Source organism: Vicia villosa, linkage group LG6, assembly GCF_029867415.1.
Source record: "Vicia villosa cultivar HV-30 ecotype Madison, WI linkage group LG6, Vvil1.0, whole genome shotgun sequence".
NCBI lineage: Eukaryota > Viridiplantae > Streptophyta > Magnoliopsida > Fabales > Fabaceae > Vicia > Vicia villosa.
Genome location: NC_081185.1, coordinates 108,700,902 through 108,717,593, shown reverse-complemented (window position 1 = coordinate 108,717,593; position 16,692 = coordinate 108,700,902). Strand labels below are relative to the sequence as shown.

Here is a 16,692-nt window from a genome sequence, read left to right as displayed (position 1 = left end):
ATACTGGTTCAAAATATAGTAGAAAGTTCTGGAGATATATCTACGGAATATTATGTTGCTACGACGTTTCGTACATGTAGCTACGGAAGATTCCCGGAACTGAATTATTATGATTTTTCCCAACGTTTATCAATTTAAAATACTTTCGTAGATATAGCTCTGTAAAAAACCAAATTTTGGCAAAAAAAGATGTCTCTTGATATGTTTCTTCAAAATCAGATAGCATAAATGGAATTGTGCTAGATGCATAAAAATATAAGGGGGTGGATTGAGATTTTCTCTTATCTTATCTCAGAGCCTAACAAAATTATTAGTACAATGTTGTTGCATAACTAGAGCTGTCAAAATGGGCTTGACCCATCGGGCCGGCCAATAAGCCCAACAATTTAGCGCAGGCCAGGCCGCAAAATACCTTAAAAGAATATGACACTGTCTTTTTGGACCAGCCCATCAGACCTATATTTTTATGGGCTGGGCCGAGCCAAACGGGATTCATAAATGTGCTTCAAGTGATAAAGAAAAGTTAAAGAGGATGAAAATATATTTTGAAAATGATGTGATCAAAGAAATGGTTGTGAGATGGAGAGAAAATTTGATAAGTATTGATGATAATATTAATTTACTTTGTACTTTTACATGGATGATTTGTGGTATTCATATATATATATATATATATATATATATATATATATATATATATATATATATATATATATATATATATATATATATATATATATATATATATATATATATATATATATATATATATATATATATGGATAAATATTTTAAACATCACTTATATGCGTTTATGATGACTCTATACTTATATTGTGTTGCATTTATCCATTACATCTTTTTTATAAAATTAAAACTATAATATTGAAATACGAGTCGGGCGGGCCCATCGGGCCGCACAAGCTTTTGAAAAATAGGTCAGACTCATTTTATGTGGTCCATTAAACAATCAGGCCAAGTCGGGCCAATCCATTTAAATACATTAGCCTACCGGATCGAAGCGGGTTGAACCAGAACGGGCCATTTGACAACTCTATGCATAACTAACTCTTTTTTTTTTTTTTATGTTCGACAATTTTGATCCTTTTCAACTTTATTTAATATCAAAATTTTCACATATAAAATAAATAAAATTATTGTAAACATTTATTATGCAAACTACTCACAAACTAAAAATCTAATTTCAAGGAACATAATATGATGAAAACCGCGTGTGTTTTCGCAAGGGATGAGTTTCTTTCAGGGAATAATTGATTCATTTAACTCTGTTTTCTCTCCTCAATCCTTCAATCCCAATTCATCATCATCTTCTTCTGAAACAAATCTCAGTACAATGGAACCTTCTCCTTCTTCGATTTCCAACGAACGCGTCGCTTACAAGCTCAAAGGATACTTCGATTTGGCCACGCAAGAGATCGATAAAGCTGTTAGGGCTGAAGAGTGGGTGTTGATTGATGATGCTATTCTTCACTACAGGAATGCTCAAAGGATCCTTCTCGAAGCTAATTCAACTCCGGTTCCTTCCTTCATCACTTCCAGGTTCGGTTTTGTTGATCGCTGTTTGATATATTAGTGCTAAGTTTTTTATTTGGTAATTGAATATGTGAAATTTGAAGGATTTGTGCGTGAATCTTGTTAGTTAGGGCTGATGTGGAATGTTGCGTGTTTTTAATTGAGAAGGTCTAGTAAGCTCCGTAGCACCGACACCTCTGAAAAAGTGTGCCTGTGTCGGAGTGTTGATGTCTGAAATAGACACGACACTTTTGATCGTATTTAATTTATTCATGTTTTAAATTTATTATCGAAGTGGACGAGTCAGTGTGGGTGTTGTGTTCGTGGTGTCCGAACTTGTTGGTAAGCTAGATGTTAATCCAATATTGGCCTAAGTGATAATAGAAAATCTGGGATATTTGGTACTATCTTGCATTCTGCCTTTTTGTTTTGCATGTTTTCAGCTTCCAAATTTGCATCAGAATTCAGTGATTTAATCATAAAAGACGGGCTTTGGTTATGTAACAGCTTATATATAGTTCACTCACTTCATTAACACTGTTGATTGTGGCTTAATGAGAAAAGAGGGTTTCTGTTATCTTATGTTTTGTTGTTTGCTTACTGGAATCTATGATTCTGTGACAGTGAGAAACAGAAGGTACAATCATATCGTCAAAAGATATCAAAATGGCAGGGGCAAGTTTCTGAGAGATTGCAGGCTCTTAATAGACGGGCAGGTTTGCATCTGTTTCAGCAACTGTCTCCTTTTTTCCATTTCAATTATGATTTTTCCGAGAATTCATATCAATTTTTTCATCCTCAACTTGTTCCTCTTCCTCTTTTACCATTCCAGGTAGCTCGGTTTCCACTCAGGTATGCTATGATCTCTCTAAACTATCTGCAAGTATGTTTGTTGTTTTCCTACTTTTTGCTTCAATGTAGTCTGTGCTTCTTAAAACACACCTCCTCCTGTCACTATTATAAAAAAACTATATTTACAATGGTTAAGAAATATAGTTAAGTGCAATAAATTCTCTAGATTTCATGTAACATAAGTCAAATTTGGTCACTATTATAAAAGAAAACTACTTTTACAATGATTAAGAAATTTAGTTAAGTGCAATAAATTTTCTAGATTTAGTGAAAAAACTCATTCAACTATCAGCATTTAATGTTTTTGAATTAAATGAAGGGTGTATTAGAAATAATCTATGTTGTCAATAGCGTGCTACAGCGGTTCTATAGCGGAATAGCATAACAGTGGTAGGGTTCATGGAGTCACTCTTGGCATGCCAGCCTTCGTGAGGAATAGCGGCTGTTGCGGCCTCAAAATGCTATCGTGTCTGCAATTAGAGTTTCAGGGCAGAATTCTTCGAAACCTTTTTTTCAAACCGTTGTCATTCAACTATGTTCTTGCTCACAAATAATTTTTATGTTCTTCCTACTTTTAGTTCAACTTTGTTATGTTCTTCTCCCCTATTTAAGTTTAATTGTTTGTGCTTTAAGATCTTTAATTATTAAGTATGATGGTTTCTTTAATTGTATATTTTTCTATTTTTGTGTATTTATATTTACTTTGTATTCTGATTTTTAGTCTTAGCAATAGTGTCTAGCCCGCTATCCGATATACCCCTGTGGCATTTTAAGGGGTTGCTGCTACAGCGTTATCTAAAAATAACATCATAGGAAATAATAACATTCAATAGCTGAAAAGTAGTTAACATTTTTGCTCATGAAGTGATCGGAGAGAATATGGTGTGTTAGCATTGTATTTGAATATTTACTGTCTGATTCACTGAACATTGGGAATTGTGCAGAGTTTATATGAAACTTTATCATCCCTTTAAACTTTCCTCAAAAATGTTTGCAGAGTACCTCAAACCATGCACAAGCTGCTGCAATTCCAACTAAACTGTCAAATACTACAAAAAAAGTGTTACAAAAAAATCCTCAAAGAAAAGATGAGGTGAATAAAGTTCAAAGCCCAAACTCTAGTCAAACATCCGGTGCAAATTATGACACAAAACTGGTTGAAATGATTAACAATGCCATTGTAGACAGAAGTCCTTCTGTTCGATGGGATGATGTTGGTAAGAATCTAAGCACATTTGGTTTTTACTTATACTTGTTATCGTTTATTTGATTCTTAGTATCAAAATGCAGGTGGCCTTGAAAAGGCAAAGCAAGCTTTAATGGAGATGGTGATTTTACCAACTAAGCGAAGAGACTTGTTCACTGGTCTTCGAAGGCCAGCTAGAGGTGTTTCCCTGGAACCTCATCACTTTGGGTTATGTAATAGATAATGATGTAAATTGTAGAATTGAAATGCTAAATTTTGAAACTGCTGAACCTTTTCATTCTAGGTTTGCTTCTCTTTGGTCCGCCCGGTAATGGTAAGACCATGCTTGCCAAAGCAGTGGCTTCGGAATCAGAAGCAACTTTTTTTAACGTCACGGCAGCTTCCTTGACATCAAAATGGGTAAATCTTTATCTATACACCCTAACTAGTTTGTGTTGAGTTTCTTTTCATTTCTTATGTTAATTGCTAATACTTACGTTTTCACCACGGTTCACATGTACTCAATAGGTGGGTGAAGCTGAAAAGCTTGTACGGACACTATTCATGGTGGCTACATCAAGACAGCCATCTGTAATTTTCATTGATGAGGTATCTCTCTCATCTATAGGGTAGAGACCACCATCCCCTTCTCCTGCTACTAAAATGACAACAAGATAGACTGTAATGAACAAATATGTTTAGGAACGGTGCAACTATTTATTCTTTCTCAAAGAGCAATTGACTATTTTGAAATTAATTCTTTGAAAATATTGTTCTATAACTCTTCTCTTCGAACCTAACCCTTGCATATAATGATTTTTTGTTTAATGCTTGATTTGGAGTGCAACTCTAATTGATTATTGGACTATAATTTTTAAGAGTGCAGATATAAAAAGGGGATGGGGTGACTAAGGATCCCTTTTGATTAGTGTTGTCTTGGGTGTTTTCGTCTTCTAATTAAAATATGTAGATGACTTGAATATTTATTAAGACTGTTAATGCATGTAAGCTACACTAGAGTATTTTTTGAATGTGACAGGTTATTTCTTTTTCAACTAAGTCTATCTAGGTTCTTAACCCTCTCTTCATGACCAACATAATTTGACAAGCACTATCATTGATTGTCCTAAATTCTAGTTTCTTATGATGGCTACGTTGTAACATTATGCTATCCTGTTTTTAACAATTAAGTTTTCTCTTCCTTGAGTCATACTAGTAGTTTAGTAGGTGAATTTGCCAAGCAGAAAGAAAAGGTTGAATACTTCTTGTTTAAAATTTTCACCACTTCATTCAAATGATATTAATGATCTTTTTATCTGACTACAGATTGATAGTATAATGTCAACAAGGACGGCAAATGAAAATGAGGCCAGCAGACGATTAAAATCTGAATTTCTTATCCAGTTTGATGGGGTGACATCCAATCCTGATGATATTGTGATTGTAATTGGTAAGCACTAGATCTGATATTAATCATTCTCTTTCTGGAATAACCACAGTTTAGACTTTAGACCCAATCTGCTAATAATTGGCAGAACATAGAGTCTGCCATGGGCAGAGCTCTTGTTTGTCTATTTTGGGATAATTGGCTAGTTGCAGTTGTTCATCTGACTCAGCTCCCCTTAGACAAATGACATTATAGGGTTAAAATTCCTACTAGGGAATGTTGGAATTTGAATAAGTCATGGAAAACATTATAACTTGAATTTTCTAAAAATTATCGTACAAATAATGTAATGTTATGTTTATTTTAAATATGTACAGAGTAATTATAGTTTTTAGACCAGCTTTGGAATTGTTCCAGAGGAATTCAGCTGCTTTAAAGATAGGATAGGAGTGCACTTTAGAGAATAAAATTCACTTTAGAAGAGTCAAAACCCATCAGATTATTACAGAATGTTCTGTTATCCTATTTTGCTTCATTTTAAAACACAATTGTATCTCTTGCATTCTGTGGTATGTTCAGAATAAAATTAACACCGATCTGGGCCTGGTTTCCATCTAAATCTGCCTCCTAAAAGCATATGGCATTTGTATATTGATGGATGAAAAACTAAATTATGGCGGCTATTGTAAATCTGGAATTTTTTGCTTTGTCGGTTTTTGTTTTTAATTACATAAAATGCCTTAAGCCAGCTAATATTGTGTGAGATAGAATAAGTATATTTAATTTGGTTTCCGGCCGTGTATCTATTAGTCTTATTAAACCTTCTGAATATAGGTGCGACCAATAAGCCACAGGAACTGGATGATGCAGTTCTTAGAAGACTGGTGAGAATTTTTTCATTATCATGAATTGTAGTTACAAAACTAAAATGAACTTGAACCACATGCTTCTGTTGTACCAACTCTGTTCTTGTTTTAACTGTGCTAGGTTAAGAGAATATATGTACCTTTACCAAATGAAAATGTTCGGAAACTTCTGCTAAAACACAAACTCAAGGGTCAATCATTCTCTTTACCTAGTAAGTAATATGCTTCATTATACCCTTGATACTTCTTTGGGTACGTGTTTTATATGTGAGTGTGGTGATTGGCTTGTGCCTTAGTTTTTTTGTTATTACTCACTATTTTTTTAACTATTTATTTTTTTGGGTTACAGGTAGAGATCTAGAAATGCTTGTAAAAGAGACCGAAGGTAAGTATAGATTGAGTCATGATGATGAGAAGGAAATGAATATGTTGAGATATTATTTTCCTCTCCATTCTTTTTGGTTTTTTGTGTAGAAATATCTCCTTTATAATTGTTTTACTTTGTTTACAGGATACTCTGGCAGTGATTTGCAAGCCTTGTGTGAAGAAGCTGCAATGATGCCAATTAGAGAGCTGGGCTCAAACATTCTTACTGTCAAGGCAAATCAGGCATGACGGTTTCAAATTGCTTTAAATTTTGATGCGGAGTATTAATCTTGTAAGCAAAAATCTTCCTTTGTTGTTAAGTGTTAACTATTTTTTTTTCTTCTGGTTTTACCAGGTAAGAGGACTGAGGTATGAGGATTTCAAGAAAGCAATGTCTGTCATTAGACCAAGTTTAAACAAAAGTAAATGGGAAGAGCTTGAAAAGTGGAACGAAGAGTTTGGCTCAAATTGAGATCTTCATTCAGAACATGCTGTGATTTTTGCATGTGCTTAAAATTAAGTAAATGTACATTAATTAACTAAAACATAGAACAAGACAAGGGCATCAAGATCTATGGCTAAAATGAATCATATTAAAGCTATTTATTAATGGCTATCCTGAAATCCTGTAGCCTTGAAGGCCTTGTTTTGAATTTAGAGACTTGCACATACAACCTTCAATGGAATGGCTGCCATTATACACAGATATATGTATATTGTAGTATATATATTAATTTTAAAACTTCCCTCTTTTGTATGACTTGGAATTTGAACACAGGTTCTTTTGTATGCCATTTTAACATTTTTATCACCGTTTGTATTTTTGGATTTACTCTTTTTGGTAGTAATTATTGTTACTTCATAATTCAACTTTTTTTGGGGGTCTTGTTTTAGATAAGCACAAGAAAGACCATGTATTATTGTGTTTTTTCAACTTAATGTGACACGGCTCTTGTTTATATGATATGAATCTGTAATTTACAACTTGAGACGGATCTAAATAACACGATGGGTATATGCAACGATATTTGCAAAGGGAAAATATTTCAATTACAAGCAGAATTTCAAACGGATGAAAGAAATTAGTAAAATTTATCATTTAATTCTCCTTTTACAAGCAGTACACATGCAAATGCATGAAATTGCAAAATAGAGAAATCTAAAGCTAATTACCAATTGTGTTATTTAAGCACCACTTCTCCTTTTGCACAGATGGAGTAGTTGATATTTCTAAGGGCTTTTTAACCACCAATTCTGTCCAATCGTCCAATTCTGTTCCAGTTGTAGGTTTTCTAAATTCTAAAGAGAAAAACTGGTCATTAGATTCTGGAAGCTTTGAAAGGAGGAGCAGTAAGAAGCAGCGTTATTTGCCAATGGAATCAAAAGAAGAGAAGTTAAATCCAAGTGAAATTATAAGACAATTGTGTTCTTGGGAAACTTCAGGTCAAATGAATCAAATAGAGCCATGTCTCGGGTTTAAAAGTGTGTTCTCTTTTCTCTGATTTTCTTTTACAAGGAAACAGCTGAGAATAACACCAAAGTGTTGACCGTTGATAGTTTTACTTATTAAACAAACTTTTACTACCAAAGACTTGTACTCCTTCTGCATACAGGTAGAACTTAGCATGCAAGGTTGCAGTTTGTTATAGACATGCATGCCTATGCAGTACATTACATCTGAAATAAACTTCACAAAATTAAAACATATATAATGTTTCTAACAAAATAAAGAGGAAAATACACTCAACTCCCTTTAGATTTAGCTAAATAACACAAACATCTTCTTTAACTTTCAAAATACAATAACCGTCCTCTATCGTGATATCATGTTATTTAGAGAAATCGGAAGAATTAACTTATGTGAGTGATGAAGAGTTGAGCCTGTATCCAGAAGAAGAAGCAAGCAAGCAAGCAATAGAAGCATAGTGAAGGAACTGACTTACAATCAAAGGAGAGTGGGATTTGATTTGGATATAATGGCAAAGATATATCAGGCTATGATTATTTGTCGATAAGATTTAATCTACAACGTTGACATAAAGAATGTGTATATGATGCTATTGCTCTGGTTGTTGGTAAAGAAGATTTAATCTATGTAACAAAAAAACTGTGTGTTTATAATGTTTAGATTAAGCAGGTTGATTTAATTTAAATAAAAATCAATCTCTAACAACAAGTCAGGATGGCCGAGTGGTCTAAGGCGCCAGACTCAAGTTCTGGTCTTCGAAAGAGGGCGTGGGTTCAAATCCCACTTCTGACATTTTTTATTTTTTATTTTTTAATTTATTTGTTCTTTCAACCACAGCCATGTTCATGTTCAAAACTGATTTTCTTTTGAATTCTGTTTGAATTTATTTGTTCTTTCATGCAAAAACTGATTTTCTTTTGAATTCTGTTTGAATTTATTTGTTCTTTCATGCAAAGAAGTCATAGTTTAACTAGACACTACAGCCATGTTCAAAATTAGTTTTTTTTTTTTTATTCTTTCATGCAAAGAAGTCATAGTTTAACTAGACATCATAGCCATGTTCAAAACTAATTTTATTATTCAAATAGTTTGACATTTAATATAAATTGAAATGGAAAATATTTATATTTTCTCATACAACTTTACTTTATGAATTTTCTTATACAAATATGTATCTTCTTCCCCACCTTATTATTTATTTATAGTCCATACTTTCATATTTAATATTCGATAACCTTTTACTCAACTTTTAGAAGTTGAAAATGAAACATTCCTTCATTCAACATAGATATCATGATAAATTGATATTTTTTTTGTGAATATTTAAAATATATATAGTGGATGTTTTAAGATTAAAAAAATATTTATATAAAATATTTATACAAAGTTATCTCTTAACATATTCTACTCTCATGATTTATTAAGTAATTTTTTGTATCTTACAAATTTAGTTAAACAAAGATTGAAAAATATTTGATTTAATTTTACTTTTGATATCAAAATAATTTATTATAAATTGAGATAAAAATAAATGTTACAAAGAAATTACTGAGTGATTACCTCATTATTTTGCACATGTAATAGAGGGAATGATTTTCTCGTCGTCGACAAACAAATAAAACATCATCAACGCCACCAAGCTGTCAGATTTAAACGCTAAAACTACTAAGAAACTACTAAAGAAGGTGTCATTCTAAAACAAACACATACGTGTGATTGAAGTTGCCCTAATTTCTATAAAAAAATTGATTTGATTGCACATAATCGGGTGTGTATCAAACATGAGAATGGAAATTAAATACGGTCAAAAGTCTACCTTCATGAGAAGGCGCTTTAAGGGATGTGCTCAACATGGACCAATGTTATTGTGGTGAAACTATTGAGGAAAACAGTAGGATACAAGCATAGGAAAGAGAGGTTCTAAAGAGTGTGGAAATTAACAAGAGGTTTTAAGATACGTGATAATGATAATGACTTCTTTATGATCAAATTTGATATGCAATCAGACAAGGAGAATGTCATCTTAGAGAATTTAATTTTTTAGACAATTGCTCCAACGATAACTCCCTTGTTCCAAACATTATGTTGTTTATTTCCTTTTAAATGCACCAACTACATGTCAACCAAATCATAATAGTAAATTTCCTATTGTCTTTCGGAAATGAGTGAGACCCGCATAATTGATGTGTGTGATTGGAAGCGTTATTATGAAGAACATAGGAGATTCCATATACCAAAACATTTTATGTACTTTACCACCCACATTTATAGAAAACACATTAAAAAAATTATTAGCATTTTTTTCTAACACGTCGCAATCTTGTGAGCACACCAGCAAATTTTGATCTAAAATATCATGCCGAACTAAGTTACCCTTTGTTGGACGTCTATTATTAAAAAGTCTCCAATAAATAAATATAGACACTTTTGAAGGAATAAAATTATTCCAAAAATCTTCATATGCACCATTAGGTCGATACTTGATTGATAATAACTAATATGCACATTTGACAGAGTAACCTTAGTCAAGATCAAGGTTCCAAGTCATTTTGTCTGACACGTTAATCTACAAAACAACTTTAACTAGTAAAGCACAACATTCCCTAACTCTCTTTTCCTCTCTGCAAAGAGGTGTTAACATTACCTCTAACCACCACCACCAAGACACCACCCCAACCTGTTCATCTCAACCACTAAAATATTAATATCTATCGATAACTCAAAATATTTGATAAACATGTCTCTAATAGACCCCCTGAAAGCCATCTAGCCTTCTAAAACAGCGTGTTTTACATATTTTCAACCATTATTCTAACATAATATTCAAACTAGCTGATACATTTCAAAACAACCCATTCTCTAACACTAAACAAATCCTTTCACCACTGTGGCGCCTTCCTCCCCACTCAAAATTCTACAATTATACACATCCTATATTTTTTACTAAATACGTTAAACCATATGCTAATTTTATTCACGTGAATCCTCTACCTCCTTTATCTAACAATGACTAATTAAACTCTCTTATCCTTCAACTTCCCGACCCTTATTTGACCAATCAAGACAATCTGTCTCCCATCTAATCTAAATATTTTTCATAGCATCCTTACTCACACCCCAAAGAAAAGATTAAGACTTCAAATGGAGACTAAGTTTTCACTTTTCAAAATGAGAGGATTAAAACTAAAAAAAATGAAAGTAGGGGGATTGAAATTGCATTTAAGCCAAGATTTAGATAAAGATTAAATAGAAGATATAATACCTGAAGGAGCTTTGAATAAGGATATAAAATAAACTGGTAACAAAGACAAGATAAATTTAAGTAAAACAAGACTATCTCCCATCAATGAGTTTTCAATTGTCCACCCATAAAGCTTCAACTTGATTCAAGTATCCAAAGAGTTCCACGAAGAAAGATCTCAAGGAATACCTCATATATGAAGAATACCTAAGTAGATAAAAGGAATTTGAACAAATTTAAAATTAAGAGCATGAGTTGTATCTACCAACCAATATTAAGCCAGATTAACATCAACCAATAAACTTGTGTGAAAATTGATTTTCAAACTTGAGATAAATTCAAAATGAATCCAGTTTTCCTTCATAACTATGATGTTTACCCAATACTTATCACAAATTACGAAAAAGTATCATCTGCAAATTGCAGATGCGAAACTCATTCTTGAGATTTCAACCATGCTAACGCAGTACCTTACGTACAAACCATGATTGGGTGATGCCTTCAAAAATATATTCAAGCCTTTCACTACAATCAAGAACAAAAACATAGATAAGGGGCCCTTTGGCGCACACCCTCATCATCGTGAACTCGTATGTATGACTATCATGAACTTATATTGACGTTGAAACAAAGTTTATGCATTCCATGATCCACTTTCTCCATTTAAGTGAGAACCCATTTTAGCTTAATACATATTATCTAATATCTTCTCTTAAACTCACCATGCATTCACATGAAGTGGTGAGAGTTTGTCAACAAGAAATCCAACCAAAAAAGCTAACATTATAACCAACAAATAAAGAAAAATCGACAACCAAGGTGATGAACCATTATAGAGAAGAACAATAACAAAAAATAGAAGAGGATGAGCCAAATTGAAAAACCAAAGTTGAACTAAGTGGAAAGAAAGGTAATCAAAACAAGACTGGACATCGAACCGACGTACCTTTGGATTTAGGATTTTTAGATTAGACTAGGGTTAAACCCGTTATAAATAAATAAATACTTTTTATTTATAAATAAGAATAATTATATACAAGTATAATTATATTTTTAAATGGTTTAAAAAATGATTGATAATTTAATAATAATAAAAACGTAATAGTTTTTTTAGTTTTTTATATCCTTTTACATTTATAATACACCGGTAGATATGACCAAAACTTTCATTTTAATAAAAAAAAATAAAAATAAAAAATAAAAAATAATAATAATAATAAACATATTCTAATGACATTATCAATTATTTAATCACAATATTGCCGTGTCATTTCCCGCCAAATGAATCTTTTCATTTATCTTGCACCTAATCAAATGGCTAATAGGGTTTAGACTTAAATGCAGTTTTGATTTTCAAATTTTTCAATTATTTGATTTTGGTCCCCCAAATTTCAATTGCTTAATTTTGGTCCCCAATTTTTTTAATTGTTTGAGTTTGGCCCCCCAAATTTCAATTGCTTGATTTTGACCCCCTAAATTTTCCCCCTTTTACTTTTGATAGTTCCCTAATGACATGTAGATTAAACTTCTCTTTCTTTCTTTTTCTTTCTTTTTTTATTTAAAATTTCTTCTCTACAATTCTATTTTTCTTCTCTTTTTAATAATTAAGCTTTGAATGTAATATTTTGAAAATCATAAATATTTCTTTCAACTTGTGTCTAATGGCAAATTGTTTTGACAACAAAAATAAAAAGACCACTAGCTAATTAAAATGACAAACTCTTTGCCCATTAACTCCCTAATATTTAAGCATAAAGTTCCAAAGTCTAGCAATCCTATTAGTCATGTAGAATTTTAATATTTTTATAAGGGATATTGCATGCTTGTCCTTACATTCTAAAATAACTTTGCTAAAAGGTTCACACATGTTATTGGCTAAAGGGACTGTTATTTTAATTAGCTAATGGTCTATATTTTATGTTGTCAAAATAATTTGTCATTCAGTATATATGTTGAATGAAATAATTAAGATTTTCAAGATATTTTGTTCAAAACTTAACTATTAAAAAGAGAATAAAAATACAATTGTATAGAATCAAATTTTCTTTATGGAGAATACAAATGTGTCAAAGAAAATTTGATCATGTATTTCATGATAGAAAATATACTGTTGCCAAAATTTGAATATGTGAACATTAGGCACATTCCTCGAATCAAGAATCAAGAGGCTAATGACTTGGCCCAAATTGCTTCTTGATACAAAGTGTCAAAATAAAAACTTGAAGATTTGATTGAAGTTTGAGGGAAATTAAGGGCAACCAGGTTATCCCCATCAGACTTGGAAATAACAAAGTTGGGTTATGCAGACGAAGAAATTTTTTGAAATATTAGCCATTGATAATTTGGGAGCCACGGACTAGAGAAAGCCAATAGTAGATTATTTGAAGAACCCAACATCATCTACAATATGAAAGACCAGGTATCGTGCATTAAGTTATACTTTTATGGAAAATAAATTGTTAAAAAGACACATGAGGGAGTTATGCTCAAATGCCTTAGTGAAAGTGAGCATATTTAGCTCTCTCTAATGTCCATTATGGGACATGTGAGGCTAATCAAGTAGGCCACAAAATGAAATGATTATTGTTTAGACAAGGATTGTATTGACCTACAATGTTAAAAGATTGCATCGAGTACGCTAAATGATGTCAAGAATTCCATATGCATGAAGGCATTCAACATGTTCCTGCAAGTGAACTACATTCCATAGTAAATCCTTGTCCCTTTAAAGGTAGGGCATTAGATTTGGTTGGTGAGATTCGACCAGATTTGTCTAAAGGACAAAGATACATCTTAGTGGGTAAAGATTACTTTTCTAAGTGGATCAAAACCATACCTTTAGTGAACATGGATCAAGAAGCAGTCATTGAGTTCATCCAAAGACACATAATTTATAGATTTGGAATCCCTTAGGCCATTACAATTGATAGAGGCCCGGTGTTCACTGTTCGAAAAATGCAAGGGTTTGCCAATGAAGTAAGGATTAAATTGATGACATATACACCTTATCATGCCCAGGTAAATGGTCAAGTCGAAGCATCAAATAAGGTAGTGATTGGCTTAATAAAGAAGAATGTGGGGAAGAGGCCAAAGAACTAGCATAAAACTTTAGATCAAATTCATTGGGCTTGTCGAATGTCCCCTAAGGAGGCCATAAATGCTACTCATTTTTATCGACATATGGGCATGATGTTGTCTTACCAGTCGAGATATGTCTTCAATCAACTAGAGTTCAAAGACAATGTGAAATCCCATCTAAATCTTATTGGAATATGATGGTTGATGAACTAGTTGATTTAGATTAAGAAAGATCGAATGCCTTAGAATTATTAAAAAGGAAAAAGAAAAGAGTTGTAAAAGTATATAATAAAAAGGTCGAGGTCAAAGCCCTTTCCACTGAGGATTTAGTATGCAAAGTAATCCTACCCATATAAACCTATACTTTAGGAAGTTAAAGTAATAACAGAATAAATGCAAGCGCAAATTGAAAGCTAAAATGGTAAAATAAATGCCAAAAAATGGATAAGTCATTACAATATTATCAGGAAATTCGAAGTTACAAAAAACTGAGAAACAATACAACATGTGACTAAGCATGTAAATTATTTGGGAGCGAAGCTTTCATCCAATTATACTTCACAGCGGACACTGACAAGCGACGTTCGATTAAGGACTTATGGAGAGTAAGGGTATCAATTTCAGTACCCAATTTTTGGGCCCTTTCGACATGATAGACGCCACCTTAATCTCTTCATCAAGCTCCTTGCGATTAAGCTTTTTGAGCTCGTTTTGACGCTCTTTAACTTTATGAATTTTTGCTTGTAGTTCCTTGATTTGGTCCTTCCATACAGAGATGTTGGCAGTACAAAGGTTGAACTCCTCTTGATTCTTTGAAAATGATTTTTCTAAAGATTCAACCTTAGTGGTAGAATCAGTGGCTTCATCCCACGCTGCTGCTTGAGACTCCATCTTTTTCTCTATCTTGTTTAAGCCTCTTGCTTGTGTAAAATGTCTGTAGCAACATGTTCCTCCTCAAGTACGTCACCATGTGCAGGTACCTCCTCCTCCTGAGTAACCTCACGAGAGGAAGACGCCAGAGACATGCGACTCCTCGATGCAGATGAGGATCCTGCAGGTCCTTAATCCATGCAGACTCAACCCGGTCCTCGAGTCATCCTTTGTTGTGAGGTTCTCTCGTGCCGAGCTGAGGCTGTTTGGGTTGGCCTCCCCTGTCTTAGTCGATCAGTCGGTGCCTAGTTGTCAGCCATTTTCCTGAAAAAATATGACTGGTTAATAAGATTTAAGGTAAAGGAATGATCTAACATCCATTTAATGAAACAAATTTGAAAGTTAAAATAAAATATCAACTCTGGGAAGATTTAGTAAGTGCATATTCGAAACTGGTTATAGAGGATTTTGGATATATACTTGCAAAATAACCTGCGAACAACCAGTTTTGAGAAACTTCCACTTCTTGCCCTAACTCATCCAAAATTCAATTTTTATCATCCATACACTAACATTGAACTACAATAACATCAACCTACACGTTGTCTTAAATTCTAACAACCCTAATAACTGCTTTGACCTTGAGGTAATAAGTAGAGGAAACTCTCAATTTTTTTGAGCTTTGAGTTGAAGTTAGAATAAGATTTGAGCTTTGAGAATGCTTGAATGGAACTTTTTGAGTGTAAATCTTCAATGGAACTTTAGGAAAAAAATGGGTTTTTTTGAATTAGGCAGTATTTAGTGTTTGAAGAGAATGCAAAGAGTGAGGGTGTCTGTTTTCGCTTTCTGAAATAAGTCAAATTATTTCGGATATGCATATGCGAAGACACATTTTTTCTAAAAAAAGTGATTTCACATATGCATATCCGAAGTCACCCTTTTTCAAAAAAGAAAAAGGTGATTTCAGATATGCATTCGCATATGCATATCTGAAATATAGGGGTATTTTGGGGTTTTCACCAGAGATCCCAAAGAGACAGTACGGGTGCATAAAGAAATTCTCTTAATTTTAAGTTTTTTCTTTTAAAACCCAGGCTTAAATCCACTTTTGGCCCTCTAAATTTTTCAATTACTAGATTTTTACCCCCTAAGTTTCAATTACTTGGTTTTGGTCTCCCTTGTTTTTCAATTGCTTGATTTTGACCTTTCAAGTTTCAATTTCTTGATTTTGGCCCTTGAAATTTGTCAATTGCTTGATTTGGGGCCCTAAAGTTTGTCCTCTTTTGCATTTGATAGTCTCTCAGTGACATGTAGACTAAACTTCTCTTTCTTTCTTTTTTCTTTTTTTATCTATTTTTTTTCTTCTAATTTTCTTCTCTACATTTGTATTTTTCTTCTCTTTTTAATAGTTAAGTTTTGAACGAAATATCTTGAAAATCTTAATTATTTCATTCAACATATATACTGAATGACAAATTATTTTAACAACAAAAAAGATAGACCATTAGCTAATTAAAATAAAAGTCCCTTTAAAGCCAATAACATGTGTGAACCTTTTAGCAAAGTTATTTTAGAATATAGGGACAAGCATCCCTTATAAAAATATTGAAATTCTATATGACTAATATGATTGCTAGACTTTGGGACTTTATGCTTAAATATGAGGGAGTTAATGGGCAAAGAGTTTGTCATTTTAATTAGCTAGTGTTCTTTTTATTTTTGTTGTCAAAACAATTTGCCATTAGACACAAGTTGAAAGAAATATTTATGATTTTCAAAATATTACATTCAAAGCTTAATTATTTAAAAGAGAAGAAAAATAGAATTGTAGAGAAGAAATTTTAA

At 32.5% G+C, this 16,692-nt stretch overlaps 1 protein-coding gene and 1 non-coding gene across 2 annotated transcripts; both read left to right on the top strand.

Annotated features, from left to right (window-relative positions):
* The first annotated feature begins 1,175 nt into the window (after positions 1-1,175).
* On the top strand, positions 1,176-6,947 carry LOC131609535 (uncharacterized). The gene is made up of 13 exons (XM_058881248.1): positions 1,176-1,560; positions 2,158-2,249; positions 2,366-2,385; positions 3,383-3,602; positions 3,676-3,771; positions 3,876-3,991; positions 4,100-4,180; positions 4,898-5,021; positions 5,793-5,842; positions 5,946-6,036; positions 6,174-6,209; positions 6,336-6,433; positions 6,546-6,947. Exons 1-13 carry the CDS (start codon positions 1,250-1,252, stop codon positions 6,660-6,662), a joined length of 1,452 nt encoding a protein of 483 aa, XP_058737231.1. The 5' UTR covers positions 1,176-1,249; the 3' UTR covers positions 6,663-6,947.
* Positions 6,948-8,366: 1,419 nt separating this feature from the next.
* TRNAL-CAA (transfer RNA leucine (anticodon CAA)) lies at positions 8,367-8,450 on the top strand. The gene has a single exon. It is a non-coding gene; the product is annotated as a tRNA-Leu (tRNA).
* Positions 8,451-16,692: the final 8,242 nt, after the last annotated feature.